The 16,745-nt window shown below is 40.0% G+C and overlaps 1 protein-coding gene across 3 annotated transcripts in view; it reads left to right on the forward strand.

Annotated features, from left to right (window-relative positions):
- The window catches only part of uggt2 (UDP-glucose glycoprotein glucosyltransferase 2), a 49,162-nt gene that overhangs the window by 10,907 nt on the left and 21,510 nt on the right, over positions 1-16,745 (forward strand). For 2 of the 3 annotated variants that reach the window (XM_022740219.1, XM_022740221.1), the window contains exons 21-30: positions 4,928-5,022; positions 5,616-5,825; positions 9,793-9,924; positions 10,556-10,686; positions 11,709-11,804; positions 12,029-12,131; positions 12,919-12,998; positions 15,053-15,242; positions 15,358-15,516; positions 15,648-15,733. In XM_022740219.1, coding sequence (XP_022595940.1) covers positions 4,928-5,022; positions 5,616-5,825; positions 9,793-9,924; positions 10,556-10,686; positions 11,709-11,804; positions 12,029-12,131; positions 12,919-12,998; positions 15,053-15,242; positions 15,358-15,516; positions 15,648-15,733 — 1,282 coding nt within the window. The remainder of the gene's footprint in view (positions 1-4,927; positions 5,023-5,615; positions 5,826-9,792; positions 9,925-10,555; positions 10,687-11,708; positions 11,805-12,028; positions 12,132-12,918; positions 12,999-15,052; positions 15,243-15,357; positions 15,517-15,647; positions 15,734-16,745) is intronic. The other variant, XM_022740220.1, reaches the window with a different exon arrangement.

Here is a 16,745-nt window from a genome sequence, read left to right on the forward strand (position 1 = left end):
CGATTTCAGATGAATGCACACTATGTCATTTTCAGTAGCACAGTGACTTGTGACTGTATAAATAACTAAATCAAGCATTTGCATCTTGTCCTCTAAACTGGAACAGCTATTGTACATTTGTTTGCTGAAAATGTGTTAAACAAGCAGTATCTAAACAAAAATGAATCCTACACTGCTTTACTGATCTATGAAAGTGTGAAAGCAACCTTTGTGAAGGCAGACAGACTGCGCCTCCAGCAAGATAATTGCTGGGTCTGCTTACTGGCTCTCAGCCAGCAGTCTAAATGGTCATCAGCGCTGCATTTCACAACTCAGGCCCAGAGTGGAGGTGTCTCAGTGAGGCTGAGGAGGCTGATTGCCATCCCACCTCTATGGACTGGCTGACTGGCTGACTGCCTGCTTTTCTGACTGACTGATTGACTGGGGGGGATATAAGTATGACAAGCAGCACAATTCTCCTCTAATGTACTCAGCTTTCTGCCAGATGTCTCATTTGCTCTCACCTCTCACACACGAACTGAATGTTCACTGTAACGGCTGTGCCTCATTTTCCTTCTCACTTTCATCTGATTGTCAGTGTGTAACCAGGGTGAAAACTTTTTAAGGGATAACGAGCTTTCTTTAAAAGCCACATAAGCATTAAGGTTGACATTAACAAAAATACAAAAAATAAATTTGCCCTCCAATGTTTCTTTGATTATACCCTCAGTGACCGCCTTGTTCAGTACACCTGTACTCCAGCTTCTTAATGCAAATTTCTAATCAGCCAATCATGTGGCAGTAACTCAGTGCATGAAAGCATGCAGACATGGCCAAAAACCTCAGGTGTTGTTCAGACTAAACTTCAGAAATGGAAGGAAATGTGATCTAAGTGACTTTGCTGGTAGAATGATTAGCTAGTGCCAGATAGGGTGGTTCAGTGAGGAGCATTTGTGTATGTGAAAATGCCTTTTGAATGGGAGAGGTCAGAGGAGAATTGTTCTTGTTTAGGTGACTGGGAGGTGAGAATAACTCTTAAGAACAGAGCTAGTGCAGAAGAGCATCTCTGAATGTGCAACATGTCAAACGTTGAAGTGGGTGGGCTACATCAACACACCATGTGTCCTGCCAAGAACTTGAAACCTCTCTGTGTGTGTCATTTTGGGTGCTCATGAGAGTGTGCTGCGTGCGTATGCCAGGACTGGGCTTACTGGCCAATCACAAAATGTAATCGACACAATGTGAAGCAATGGAGCTGTATTTATTGTGCAGGGAATATATTTTTGGCACACATTTGGCCCCTTAATACTAACTGAGCATTGCTTAAATACCACAGCCCACCTGTGTATTGCTGCAGATCATGTGCATCCCTCTGTGAACACAGTCTGCCCATTTTCTGATGCCTACTTCCAGCAGGATAGGGAGCCATATGCAATTTTAGTTACTCCATATATCTTTATTTGGAGGGGCGTTAGAATTTTTTATTTATTAATTTATTTTTTGGTGGCAGTTAAGAGTTTGCAATTAGCCTGATATGCATGGAAAGGAGAAGGTGGTGAGGGAGATAGGGGGAATGGAGGGAGGAGGGGGGTAAGAGGTTAGCGGTTAAGGGAGGGAAAAGGGGTGAAAGATTGTGAGACCTGAAACGTCTGCATTTTCAGACAGAGCTCCTCCAGTTGTTTCTTCTTCTCTTTCATTTTTTTCTTCTCCTTCTGCAGTACTTTCTTCTCCCCCTCCATCAGTTTTACTTTTGTCTCTTAGTGCTCTTGTATGGTTTTGTAATTTTTGGAGTTGCAGGATTTCATTCTTCCTTTGGTGGAGTTGCTCTTTCACCACATTCACTTTGTGCTGGTTCTTGTGCTCTGTGACCTTGCTCTGCCCCCCAATTGGATTGGAGATGTTGCTTTAGATAGGAGACTTCCAATGCATTCATTGCAATGGTCTTGTAACACTTTGTGTATTCATCCTTGAGCTGCTGCTCCCTGATCTTTAGTGGCTCATCCAGCCAGCTTACCCTGTGGAAAAATGTCACCCTCTCAGCCTGTATTCTTTCAGTATGCTGTGCTATGCAATCTACCTTTTTAGGCACTTGTTTTCAGGGTTGATCATTATGAAAAGCTTTTTGCAGATAGAGCTCCATCATTGGCATATGTTTGAACTTTCCGTCTGTCATGAGGGGCATCATCTCTAAATCTTTGTCGTGGGTTGTTTCTTCTGGCCATGGCATTGAGAAACAAAGGCACTGCGGAGAAGTGTTGGTACTACAATGCCATAGACTTAAGTTTCGTGTAGAGGTTTATAGTTGTCTGTAGTAGATTGTAGTTATATGTAGGAGATGGTGTCTGTAGTAGGTTGTACTTGTACACAGTACTTGTGTGTAGGAGGTGCAGAGCTACTCTGTTGATAACACCCACAAAGAAGCACACTGACAGTTCCAGTTTCCCCTAGTTCCAATAATAAAAGTCCCAAGTTTTGAAAATTTATTTTATATTCTATTCTGCCTCAATTTTGGATGAATTCAGCAACTGTAGTGACATGTTCGTGAATTCAGTGATGAAGCATTTTGAATTCAGTACAGGTCTGATTCACATCTCTCATTGCTTTGGCTAAGGCTCATGGGTATTTTGGCCCTTCTGACTAACTGATGAACAAAACATGATTTCTCAGAAATGAAGCTGAAATAATTCAAACTGGTGGTCAGAACATAAACTGATATGATGGTTACACTATCCACTACTGTGTTTCTGCATTCAGTAACACTGAGGATATCTTCTAGAAATACACAAAAGGAAAAACACTTTGTTAGCAACACAAATGTTTATGTTCTTTAAATACTTTTAGATAAACAGTGTGAGTATTTGCTCAGAGCCCCGTCAACACTGTCAAATTAATGCATCCTCTTCATTTCTTTTCTTTATGTTAACTTGCCTAAGTGATAACAAACAGTATCGCCAACAGAAATGTCTTTTTTAGTTGTCAAATTGTTCTCCTGTTTGGACATTTTCATTCATGCATATTGCAGTGATATTATATATTAATTTTTAACAAACATAAATTTATAATGGAATTCTATGGGATGAAAGATGCGACTGCAGAAATTTTGAAAGCCTGCTAAACTTTGAAAACTAACTACTGACATTCCCACAGTCCTACAGAGTTTGAAAATTCAAAGTCTTGTGAGCATTTTCGAGATTAAACAAAGTTGTAACCTGTGTTGTGATCAGTGTTGCAGTTTTGGAGCAATGTAAATCTAAAGTGACAGCTTTACAGCCGTTTTGAGACTTCATCAGTGTGTCAACTAGAGGTAGGAGCAGTAACCAGAAAAAATATTCTAAACTGCTCTCAGGGCTGCAGTTTTAACTGTACAAGCACATGTAATACCTTAAACTGTTGTCACAAGCCTCCTTTGTCTCAAAATGTAAACGCATAACCCAAAGGAGGTACAGTTCTTGAGATCTATGCCTTAATTGATAGGTATAGCACTGTCAAGCTCTCATTCACTGCTATAGAAACTGCAGGTTGACTCCTTCCTCATCGTCCTCTTTCTTCAACGTACAGATTCTTCCTTTATCTTAAGAAAGCGTAAGCATGGACTACGTTTTCATGCTCAGCTACTGTTGCTGCAACTGTAAAAATCTTGGCCCCAAAGCTTTACTTTTGAGACAGTTATTTCTTCCTCAAGAAAATGTGAAAATGTGCTATAAATAAGCGTAATGCCAGCGGTTGGTAGTGTTGGCATAAAGATGAGTTCGAGGAGTTTGTTGCGTTAGAGTCAACTGGTTTTGAGTTCAATTCCACTGCGTGAATAAGCAAATCAATGAAAAAGTTACATCCGTGGCAAGGGCAATTTTGTTGTCAGAGCGATATTCTGTCAAGTGGAGTTTGCTGTTTGGAAAAAACTTGCAGCTTTCTGGCTCACACCGACAGATGTATGGTGTTTGCCCTTAGAATATTGCCAAGTTTGAGTTTCATTGTCTAGTTCCTATTCGCTACTCTTATTAGTGAGGATTGAACCTTTTCACATTTGAACATGGTTTTCAACTTTATATCATTCCAAACCAAAGCTTTTGTTAATAGACAATTACTTATTGTCTGTTGGGCTGGGCTCAACAGTGCAAGCCTTTCACTCACATTTGCGACTAAAGATAGATGTTTGCCAACTGTAAAATGTATTAAGGAATGTGTGTGAAAAAGTGTTGCAGAATTCAGCCCAAGCAGGCTCCATGTGTTTTTCCTTTTTTTTTTTTTCAACAAAAAGGTTGATAACTCAACAACAGTGACGATGACACTCCGCTGAACCAATGTTGTCTGTTGAAAAATTCAGGTGATCCGCCCGTCATCACAAAGGGCCCTTTAGTCTGTGGACCACTGGCTGAGCTCAAAGCAGGCCAGATGACCTGTTTACAAACCTGCTGGACCAAATATTGAATAATTATGATAATTAATAATTAAAATCTCTAAATAAATGCAGTTTGAAGCATTAAAAAAAAACTAGTTTACTTTTTGTATTCAAATATATAATTATTTTGCTTGTAAATATCTCCTTGTATCCCTTTTATTCAGGAAAAACACATCATTTGATACATTTTCATTGTACCCCTAAAGTTCTTAACTTAATACGCTCCTAAATTTTTCAACTTAGCACACACAGTAAGCATCAAGCACCTGATTATCATGCTGGTTCCACCAGCATAACAATGAGTTCAGTGTATGTCAGTAGTTTCCAGTCACCGGATCTCAATTCGATAGAAGATCTTTGGGATGTGGTAGAATGGGAAATTCGCAGCATGAATGTGCAGCTGACAAATCTGCAGCACCTGCGTGATATTGTCAGCAACGTTTTTTACCAGTCGCTAATTAGTTTGTATTATAACAGGATGCTTAAATTGAATGCAATGTGATATGTATGTGTTTTGTGTACTATTGAATTTTTGCTCTTTTATCTTAGATGAGGATGGGATGAGTACTGTGACCATATGGATAGCTGGAGATTTAGAGAAGCTTTCAGGAAGAAAGCTGCTGCTCAATGCTCTGAAACATGTGGTGAGTATCAGCACCTCCCCATTCTGTCTTCTCATGACTTAGTTTGTGTAGTCTTGACAATATATCACAAGCCTTAAATTCTAGGAAGGAATGAATGCTGACTCAATCAATGACATTTTTCACATTGGCCTGTCTTTGACACAAATCTTACACTTGGTGTCCCTACAGCTACAAAACTTGTCTGCTGTAAATCCATGCCGCACACACAGGCAGAAGAGATGAATAACATTAAGATGGTTTAGATACTGATTATGAATTCAGGTTCCTCTTTTTATTACCAAAAACGAAAAAATTTATTCTGAAAATTTATTTTGTGCTCTGTGCTCTCACAGAAATCATCAGTAAAGATATCTCGAAAAACTAAATACTGCTTTTGATACACTACAGATGAATTGGGTGTAATAGAGCAAGCAAGCATTTTTGGTAGTGATAAGTAGTATAGGACAAACCTTTAGTGTTACTTTTAAGCACTCAACATTCTCTCCTCCCAGTGCTCTTTCTCAGTGACACCTGCAGTTTTTGGAAATATGAGAATGTGTGATATTTGTGTGAATTATATCACTGCTGTTTGTGCGTGTGTGTCTGTGTGAAAGCAGAAGGCCAGCCCTGGAGTGCGAGTGGGGGTGATAAATAACCCCAGTGGAAAGCCCAGTGAAGATAACACTGTGCTGTACAGGGCTATCTGGGCGTCTTTCCTCACCCAGAAGAATAAGGCTACAGCAGAGTTTGTGCAAAAACTCCTGAAAGAGGAAAGCAGCCAGCTCCTCCAGCAGGGGACCAAGATTAAGGATTTACTGATGCAGGTAAAGGAAGGATTAAGAAATGCTGTTCTGTTTTCTGTCACTTTAGAGATGATCAGATTCCAAGCATTTCATTTGCATTTAATTTATATGACAGGCAAATGGGACCCTTTTTAGAACTGTACTTTTGCAATCACCCGAAAGTACGAGTTTTGGGTACAGCTTGGCTATATATTGATTTACTGATGGTATTTTGATATGAGACTAAATGTTGCCTTGGTTTGTCATTATCTTCACAAATTTGCCTCTCCGAAAGGCTGCTGTACAGTTACAATTACATCTTTTTTCTTTACCAACCGAAATGTGTACATAGCAGAGTATTAAAAATAGTTCTGACTAAAGGGTCACAAACCGAAAGCTGTCATCTACGGTCGGATTCAAAATCTTGTTTTCTTGTGATTTGATCAGATAGTTGACTAGATTTAAATAAATGTCATTTAAATTTAGACTTCATTTAAGCAAAGTTCTTGTGAAGCTGCTTGTTTGGACTACATTTAACATTTGCAAACCTTGACTTCTTTTAACAAAATGAAGAAAAAGATTTATTATTTATGTTTTATTTATATTTCTCAAACTGAAGTATCTTGGTATCAGTAATGAAAGTCAAGACTCAACACCTTGATTATTCAGAATGAAACAATTACTCATCGGTCACATCAACAATATTATTATTAATATCCTTTATTGCAGTTTCCTTGTGTTTGATTATATTCTTAAGGCACAAATTGTCATCTGTATAATATTATTACATGATATACATTACAGATACACATATGCACTGAATAATTAGCATAGTGTAATGAATGATGTTGTCGAATATGTTGAATTATGTCAGTTATGTTATGTTATTTTAATTTGTTAGAACTAATTAGTGAGTAGTTTAACATCCACATGATACTGGATTTCTAGCACTTTCCTCCTGACGGACGGAAAGGAACAGTTTACATGAATATCATTACAAGTAGAATATATGCAAATTTGATATCTCCTATCTGCAAAATTGCCGAAGTTTATCAGCACTAGCTGTTAACATAGAAATCTTCTGATGCCGTCAGTCGACACTTATTAGAAAAAATTAAAAGTATTATCTGCTGTGTTAAAAACATGAATGCATTTTAGCTGAGGTGGGGAAATCCTATTTCTTGTTTTCTGACATGGGAATTTGTCCTACGATCCATGGCCAAAAAAAGTGAACTAGGACGCATAGGAACAATGCATGAGAATTGTTTGTGCGTCACAAAATGCATCAACAACTGAGATGCCATCACGCCATGTAAAATATTTTGTCAATTTTATATTGTTATTGATGTATAAGGTTTTATGGTTAGTTTTCTGAAATTCAGTTGATAAACCATTTAGACATAAAATAGCCAAATGGAAATGTATGTTTTGGGCTCCAGCTTTTTATGACATACCTGAAAAATCAAGGCATTTCATCCCTCTGATGCAAAATTCTATAAATCTGATACTGCCATTAAACATTTTGGCTCATTGATTTGTAATACTGCATGCAGTTGACTAATGTAACCAGAAATGTTAAAGGGATAGTCGCCTAAGTATAATATTGTAGCAAAATCTTCCAGGGCTGATAGATTTATATCATAGGGATTATCTGAGCCAAACTTTAGTTTCCCATGGTTTGTAGTGCACCCATGAGGCCAGAAATCTGAGAGTAATCTTTGATTCAGACCTGAATTTTAATATACATCTTAGCAATATCTCTAAATCTGCCATTGGTATTGTCAAGATCAGATCTTTTTTTTTTTCATTCAGTGACACACAAACTGGCATCCACGCTTTTGTTTCCTCATCTTGATTAATGTAATCCCTCATTTGCTTGGCTACCCCAGAAATCCATCAACATCCTCCAGCTTCTCCAAAATACTACAGCAAGGGTACTCAAAGGAACTCCAAAATATGACCACATTTCTCAGATTTTTGCCTTACTGCACTGGCTACCAGTGGCATTCAGAACTGCTTTTAAAATTTAATTGCTTGTTTTTAAATCACTGAGCAGCCTGGTCCCATCTTACATTATTGACTCTCTCAGCCCCTCTACCCCTGCTGCTCTCTGAGACCTGCAGATCAGCTGTTACTCTCAGTTTTTATTTCATTGTCTTTTATCTCTGTTCTCTATTTCATGATTGCAATACTGTGTTTTTTAATGTCTGTGAAGCACTTTGTAAACTTGTTTTTTGAAAAGTACCACACAAGTGAAGTCTATTATTGTTATATAGTAGGGATGCCCCGATTGATTGGCCACAGATCACTATCGATTTTCATAAAAAAATATGTGATCGGTTGATCGGAATTAATGCTTCTAGTCACCGATCACCTTAAAACTGTCTGCGGCTGAGAGAAACATTGTGTGCTGTGTAGTGTTGTCCCGCCTCCTACCTTGTTCATTGCGCCAGCGTGCAACAGGCCACCAAAACAAAACAACATGTCAGCCGTGAGGAACTTTTACAAAGTGTGTAAGACTGATATAGCCTACACCATCTGCAATGCATGCCAAAAATGATCAGTATCGGCCATGGATCGGTCGATCTCACTCATAGATCGGTATCGATGGAAAAAAAAAAAAACATGATCGAGGTATCCCTATTATATAGTGTCATATATTCCCAACCCTGAAAGATATACAGGACTACATTGGGAGAGTTACTGTGTTAAAAATAAGTTAATTCTTCAGTAAAAGGTGTATATTTGTGAAATTGGAGGAATGTTACTTTATGTTGATATAAGTGATAATTTAATGACCATAATGGTATAAACTAGGAAAAACAAAGGTTGGATATAACGACTTTCAGAGACTTGTCTGCCTGTGCTTTTTTGATTTAAGTGCACAGTGGTGAAAAAATGGTGATTGATGAGCCCATCTTCTCATTCCTCACTTGAACATCAGCTAACAGAATACATTTAGAGCATGCATGATGCTCCACAGTCTGTGGATACCAAGGCAAGCAGCCTACTCACTGTCACTTCCACTTGATCTGTCACAGGGGCCAACACAAGGCAGGCTCCACACTCCAAATCTTTAAGTAAAAAGCGCTGGGGGCCTCTAGGACCTGATGAATAGGCGAGCTCCTGCTCACCATTCATGGTTGTGAGAGCCACATGTGTTCAGCCAAGCCTAACCATCACTCTGCTGCTGTAGGCAGTCTACAACTGCTAGTGTTCTCTTTCCTGTAGCATGCAGTATCCACCCACGCAACATTGCACATAAGAAAGCAAATTCTAATGCACTAATCAACAAATCAGCTGACAAGAGAGCTCCAATCACTCCCATCAGGATAAGTCATATAGCACAGGCTACATGTGGGACCAACCATGACAAACTGCCCTGCAGTTATACCAGCCTTAAACCATGATGAGACAATGGACTGGAAATAGCAATGGAAAGATAGGTAGGAGGTGGCTGTGTGAGTTGAGACTCAGGGTCTAGGGATGTGAGTTTATTATTGGCTGCCAGACAGACTTGCTGACTGGATTGTGCTGACATTATTGGTATTTCACCTGTTCTCCTGAGGAGGGAAATGTTAGAGAAACTAATAACCTGACTCCACAAACCCTCCACACACTCACACCTAATTTGTTATAGACAAAAATGGCAGAGGCTTAATTAAGAGTTTGTTATATTAATTACAAATTGATTAATCTCATTTTCACACATGTGCATTTCTGACAGCTCTCTCCTCTGGCTGAAATATTTTATGTTTGAAAACTGCAGTGATTGCACTGATGTAAGGCATCAATAATATTGTGAATAATTTCTTTTTTGCCTCATACATCATTTCTTATGCCGATGCATCGCTCAGATTTTGTTTTGGACAGACTTTAAAGGGAGAAAGGTCCTTGAGCTAGCCTATTGGATTCGTTCAGTACATCACAAATTCTTCAGAAATGTGTGGGTTAACAACACAGTCAATTTATCTAACACCCTAAACAAACTTTTGTTATTCTGCTCTAGGGCATGGATGTTGATGCCTTTGAGAAAAAGTTCAACACACTGGAAGTGGATTTTATCCGCAGTCAGCAGCTGTTCTGTCGAGATGTCCTGAAACTGAGTCCTGGAGAGCGGGCAGTGATCAGCAATGGCAGAGTGAGTGGACTTCAACTCCAACACAGTTCACTCAACCTCTTCACTGATGGTTACTGATTCACAGATTTCTGCATAAAAAGTGGAATACACTGCCTTATATTGTCAGTGAGGAAAAGCATTGGTTAAAAGTTGTTGGTATTGTTTTCTACAGTGCAGTAGGATCCTCTAAGCTGCTGCACTTTGGGTTCTTCCCCTCTAGTGTTTTCAGAGGGCTTCCTTAGTACTGTCAAATCAGCATGATGTCTGTTTCTTAAAGGTCACAGGTGGCACAAACGGCACAGTGCATGTGTGTTTGTGTGAGTGTCTGTGTATCTGCTGACTGTATGTGTGCACAGAGCTGATGACTGATGTCTCAGCAGCAGCGATGCTGACAGTTACGGATGAAGAGGCCAGCCTCTGAGATGGCAGTAACAATTAATATCATTTTACATTCCTCTACTGCAGTGGCAGGGCTCTACTCCCAAAATAGAAAGGAGGAAAACACATCACTGAATACCATGACTTTAAGTGGATAAAACACGGTGTTACAATCACATTAAATTTAACACCCCCCTGGCAAGTAGTAAATAATACATGCTGAGATATGAATTGGAAAAGTCGTGTTCTGACTGCATTATTTTCTCCATGTTAGATCCTTGGTCCGTTTGAGGAGCAGGAAGAATTCACTGTGGAGGATTTCCATTTGCTGGAGAAGATTACACTGAGTGGTTCTGCAGAGAAAGTCAAAGCCAGAGTTAAACAGATGGGGATGAAGCCAAAGCAGTATGTTTGTGTTTGTTTTGAGCCTTTTTATTTTTACACAAAATGTTCTTCCCATTCCCTTTATCTGTCTCTAATGGACATTTTTACATCCTTTTAACCCCTTTAGAATTTTAGCAAATTTAATAAAAATCAAAAACTGAAATCTCTTATTTACAAAATATACAGACCCTTTGCTGTGGCACTTCAAAGTGTTGTCTGTGCATTCTGTTTCCTTTCATTTTCCTTGAGAGCCTTCCTCTCAGTGGCAAGGACAGGCAGTCTGGTCAGAATTAAGGGAAGGATGCAAGCAGCTAAATACAGAGAGCTCCTCAAAAGAAAACCTGCTCCAGAGTGCAAGTGATCTGAGACTGTTGCGACGGCTCACCTTTCAGCACAACAATGACTGAAGCACGCAGCCACGACAATGTTGGAGTGGCTTAGGTACAAGTCTCTGACTGTCCTTGCGGGGCCCCAGCCAAAGCCCAGACTTAAACACCGTAGAACATCAATGTAGCAGTTCACAGATGCTTCCCATCCAGTCTGACAGAGCGTGAGAGAATCCGCCAGGAAGAATGGGATAAACTGCACAAATCCAGGTGTGATAAGCTTGTAGAGACTTACCCAACAAGAGTCAAAGCTGTAATTGTTGCCAAAGGGGCCCCTACAAAGTAGTGAATTAAGGGTCTGAAAACCTCTATAAATGAGACATTCCAGTTCTTGATTTTTAAAACAGTTTTTAAATCATGTTTTCACTTTGTCAAAATGGATTATTGAGAGTATAGGTTGATAGGCAAAAATGGTAATTTTAAGGTGTGGAAAAAGTTAAGCCGTCTGAGTACTTTCTGAAGCCACTGTATGCTATGAAACTAAATTCTGCAGGGATGACAGTATCATTTTCTCAGTTTGATGATGGCCTTGACTGATTTATGAGGATACCTTGTTAACAACTGGAGATCACATTGTGTGAGCTCTGTTTGACATCTCCCCTAACATGTATCATTAATAAATGATGGACTGACCCTGCTACACCTCTTTTCCCTCAGCGCCAGTGACTTAGTCATGAAAGTTGATGCCCTCTTAACTGCAGCTCCCAAAGGAGAGGTCAGGAGAGATGTCCACTTTATCAAAGACAGCCACAGGTGGGCAAGTTTTTTTTTTTTTTTTTTTTTTTTTTACTCCTGTTACTGCTGTCCTCTTGGCTCTGCAGTCTCACTCTGCTTTTGTTATAATGGATCTGAAAATTGCTACACCATCATTTCAAGCAGCGCAGAAAGGCGAATCTTCTGATTTGCAGTCCTGCTGAATAAGTGTTGTATAACCTTGTGTTGCTGAATTTGCTTTGGTGTGCTGTTCTCCTCCTCAGTATGCTCCATCTCTCCCCGCGTGAAAACGAGGTGTTCTATGATGTGGTGGCCATCGTTGACCCCCTCACTAGAGAGGCACAGAAGATGTCCTCTCTGCTGATTGTGAGCTATATTCTTCCCTTTTCTCCATTGATTCTTAATACACCAAGAACACCCTAAAATCATTTGCATAGAAATGGAGGGTACAGAAATGCAAAGCACACTTTTTCCCATTCTTATATGGTTAAATGTTTCATGGTTGTATTCTTTTATGCGCTTTATTGATTCTGAAAGATACTGTACCTTTGTTGATAGCCTGACCATTCTTTGTGTGCTAAAACAAGTATGCTTAGTTTTTGTTTGACCAGATAGGGTTATTTCAAACATTTTCCTCAGTGGGCTTAGTTTCACTGAATCCCACTAGCCGTCTGCAGCATCTTGCTGGAGGCTTTCTGTGGTGAAGAATTTGACTTGGGTGAATATGAAAATATGACTCACCATGCCTTTACACACAGCCAGCAAGAGAGGCATCTTCAGTAGCCGTTGTTTGCAGTGTACACTTTTCAGTAGTCTATGGCAGTATGCAGTAGAAAGTATAATGCCCGCATATCAACGTCACAGCTGGTCACAAAGAAGTCAGCTCACTGCGCCTGTAACCACTCATTATTTTTTTTTCGACCACTGTTATATCATGAAAGATGTTATGCAAGAATGTCTGTGCTATGCCATTTGTGAATCCTCATAAACTCAGTATAGTAAGATTAATGGGCAGTAAAACTATAAGATACCTTCAGTCGTTTGCTCAGTGTATGGCTCATATCCTGTGTCCTGTACTCGTGGCCCCTCTGCTGGTTTTTATCTACTTTGCTTGTGATTTCTAGCTTGGTCTCTTCTTCTGTGACTCTTGCAGGTGCTCAGTCAAGTGGTCAATGTGAGACTGCAGGTGTTTATGAATTGCCGGGCCAAGTTGTCTGAGATGCCCCTCAAGAGGTAAGCTCTAGCTCCAACAGTAATTAAATTTTCCTGTTTGGCTTGTTTGTGTATCCTCTGACCACTGCAGACTTAGCATCTCTGCCTCGCTCCTTCCCTTTGTAAGATTATACTGCACAGATGCAATCTGCTTAATAACACCACCTTATTGCTTTGGGCCTCCCCTCGCATCTCTGGTTAAATTGCTTACAGCTTGCACAGTTGCAGCTCAAGCCATGCAGTAAAAACAACAAAATAAGAAATAAACAACAACAAATGAAAGGTTGAAATTGGCCATTAACATTTACACCACTGCGTGGATGTTAGTCATTATGTAATTTGGGATGTTTTCTCTTTTGATTTTTTCCATAACAGGTTGAGTCATTTGTAGAGGTAGTGAACTGAAATAGCTCAAATGTTTTTTTTGTTTTTTTTTCTTAGTACCAAATGGAAAATTTTCAGGACGTTTATGCTCACTTTGGAGGGACAATTTACAGTATAACCTTTATTAACCTCTGTTAGGTATCAGCTGGAATGGAATTGATGGAAATAACTCTCCCCCCACAAATCACTCAAAAGCCCCCTCTCTTCCCAACCCATCACTCTTCCTGTCCCCCTGAGTGACAACTACCTGTAATTGACACATGGCTACATATTTTCACATGAGAGACAAATAAGCTGGATGTCCGCAATCGACTAGCTAGTCCACTATTCCAATACAATGGAGACACATTTCATGTTATTAGCCTTTGTAAATGAAATGTTTTGTTTTTCTGCTTGATTTCTTAAAGCACCATTCTCATATTTAACCACTAATAATCTGAGTACCTGAGAAAGAGTACAGACTTTTAAAAGCCAGAAATCTGAACACCTGGCCAAGCCTAAGAAACTTCTGCTTTGGGGAATGAATGCCCTTTTAAATGACAAAATGGCATTAAAAAATAAACAAACATTGAGATCGGAAAGATGGGGCAATGGAGCGCTGTTCAGTTTTTCGGATTTCATCATAAACATCCTGATAATGATGTCCAGCTTAAAACAAGCAGATGAGGTCCTTAATCGTAAAAGTTACATCTTCCCTGCTTCGTGTCTCTTGTAGATCTATAAGCTTGATAATCCTCCAGCCCACCCTTGGAGATACTGCTGTCAATGGGTGCACATGGATCCGCTTCTGTGTCATTGGGTTCATTTTACTCACTGTTCTGCTTCTCATTATGGTGAGACTGAGGCCACAGGGCTGCTCATCTTCTTTGTCTCACGTTTCTTCTTGTGGAGAATTGGTCATCTCACAAAATACAAACCAGTCAAATGAAGACAGTGTGTTTCCCCTGGTGTACTGGGTTTCTCCTCCTTAACTACAACCTTTCCCCCCACCACCTTCCTGTGCTGTGGTAGCAGCTCCCATCTCACCCTGGGGTCAACAGCCCTTGTTTAACCACTCTGTTCTGGTCTACAGAAAGATGGCTGCTGTGGCGCAAATTAAATCTTGAGAAATCTTCCTGTGAATTAAAAAAAAAAAAAAAATGTGACGTACCTTTTGAGGACGAGAAGGTATTCTAAATAAAAAGAATTAGAAGCGGTAATGTTTATCATCTGCCACGTTATCGACTCTCATTATGACTCCTTGGTGTCAGAGGGCGCACTCAAGAAAAGCAATTAGCATTAAGATTAGCCTGAAGCTGGCCTCTGCGACAACTCTGGGTAATAATGGAGAAAGGGAGCAATTTTGTTACACAGACCACTGCACATATTTCTGTTATTGGCGAAGCAAGAACACTGGCAGTAATAGTATTAGATTCCTAACTTTGAAGAGATTGTATATACCCAACTGTCACAATAGAGCCCATCTCTCCTGCCCTAGAAAAGAGAGTATTGCACAACATGTCATCATTTTAATGCTTCCTGAAGAGCACAGAGTGTTTGTTAGATGGATTTGTTGTCTCAGACTAGTAGCAAAAAGTCCTGCAACATGTCCAGAATTTTTTGGTCTTTCAGTTATTTACTCTGTTGTTAGGTATTATGTTAATTTGCAGTTAGTTGGCAAGCATTTTGATCATCTCTCTTTGTCTTTGCAGCTTTTACCGCTTTGTCTTGGAGTCTGATGTGGCTTTCTTGGCCAACGACACAGTGTCTCCAGGACCAGTTGCCCGCTTCATGGAGCTCCCAGAATCTCCACTCCTCACCCTGAATATGATCACACCAGAGAGCTGGATGGTGCAGGCAGTGCGCAGCCCCCATGACTTGGATAACATCCACCTGCAGGAGGTACCCTGCTCCTTAGTCAGTCCTATCATTCTCACCCGTTAAGTAGAGTCCAGATGCTTTGTATTAATCATTCCCCCTACTGATTTCTCCTCTGCAACTTGCGGTTTTGCTCCAGGTGAGTGGTGTTGTGATGGCGGAGTATGAACTGGAACACCTTTTGCTGGAGGGCCACTGCTTTGACCTGTCAACTGGCCAGCCTCCCCGTGGACTGCAGTTTACACTGGGCATGAGTCTAGACCCGCTCATGTATGACACTATTGTCATGGCTAACCTGGTCAGCAGCCTTTCTCTTCCATATCAGAGTTACTAGGATAGTTTTCTTGCATTGTTAGATAGATGACAAAACAAGTGTGGAATGTATTTCTTGTTGATTGCATTCCATAAATACCTTTTCAACTACAACAGGGATATTTCCAGCTGAAAGCAAATCCTGGTGCCTGGATCCTAAGATTACGTGAAGGAAGATCAGAGGATATCTATCAGGTTCTCACGTGAGTATTTACCAGTGGCTTTTTTATGCCATTGTAGTCTTTCCTATCATGTCCCTTACAGATACTGAAAACAAAGTTAGATAATGATGCTAATTAGGTGACTTCATCAGTAGCTCAGCATCAAGGTTGTTCTCAGCTGCCTCTTCATTTCATACCGGTAGCTATGAAACCCATCACTATGGTAACATGGAGAGCTGCTGACACTGTAGCAGCTCAAGGTTTTGATGAGTGCAGGGAGTTCTGCTCAGCGCAGAGGGGAGAGAGACAGGTAGGAGGAAAGGGGTGCTATTAAAGAGAAGACGGAGTGGAGGGATGATTCAGCTGGTCACCTGCCATGCCATCCACCTCAGACTGCAGAATATCAGCAGCAGAATGTGTTTTAGTTAGGACGGCGTAGGTGTCAGAGGCTGCATATACTAGACGGAGTGCGTTGGCGTTGTCTAATTTCCCTGGATGAATAGAAACAGTATTGTGCTTTGGTTGGTTTGATAAATTTTCTTTAAAAAAAAATGCAATTTTCAATGCTTTTATATTCTTTTTTTAAAGATTATTTTTGGCATTTTGCCTTTATTTTTCAGTCAATGTAGAGATAAACAGGAAACAGAGAGGTTATGGCATGCATCAAAGGCCCCCTCTACCAGTCAAACAGTGGATTTTACAGTTGTGTGTTATGTGCTTTAACCACCTTAATTGCAACCATATTCAGTGTCTTGCATTCTGCAGTTTTACTTTAATTAAAATGTACTGTGGCACTTTTTAATCTGATCTAAAACAAATCAAATTCGTATTTATCAAAGGAACTTGTACCCTATTGTATCATTTCTATTTAACATATCAGAGAACAATAATCACTCACATTTAAGTTGCAATAATGGCAACCATGTATGTGAGTCCGCATACGCAGCTGTAGTGCACCATACTAGATGTCCCTACAACCACAGATATTGTTCTCTCTGGCTATCCTCACATAAGATTTAGGACACGTACAGCCCTTGGTTCCCCTGGAATCATA

This window comes from Seriola dumerili, unplaced genomic scaffold (assembly GCF_002260705.1).
Source record: "Seriola dumerili isolate Sdu_G_001 unplaced genomic scaffold, Sdu_1.0 BDQW01000052.1, whole genome shotgun sequence".
Taxonomy (NCBI): domain Eukaryota; kingdom Metazoa; phylum Chordata; class Actinopteri; order Carangiformes; family Carangidae; genus Seriola; species Seriola dumerili.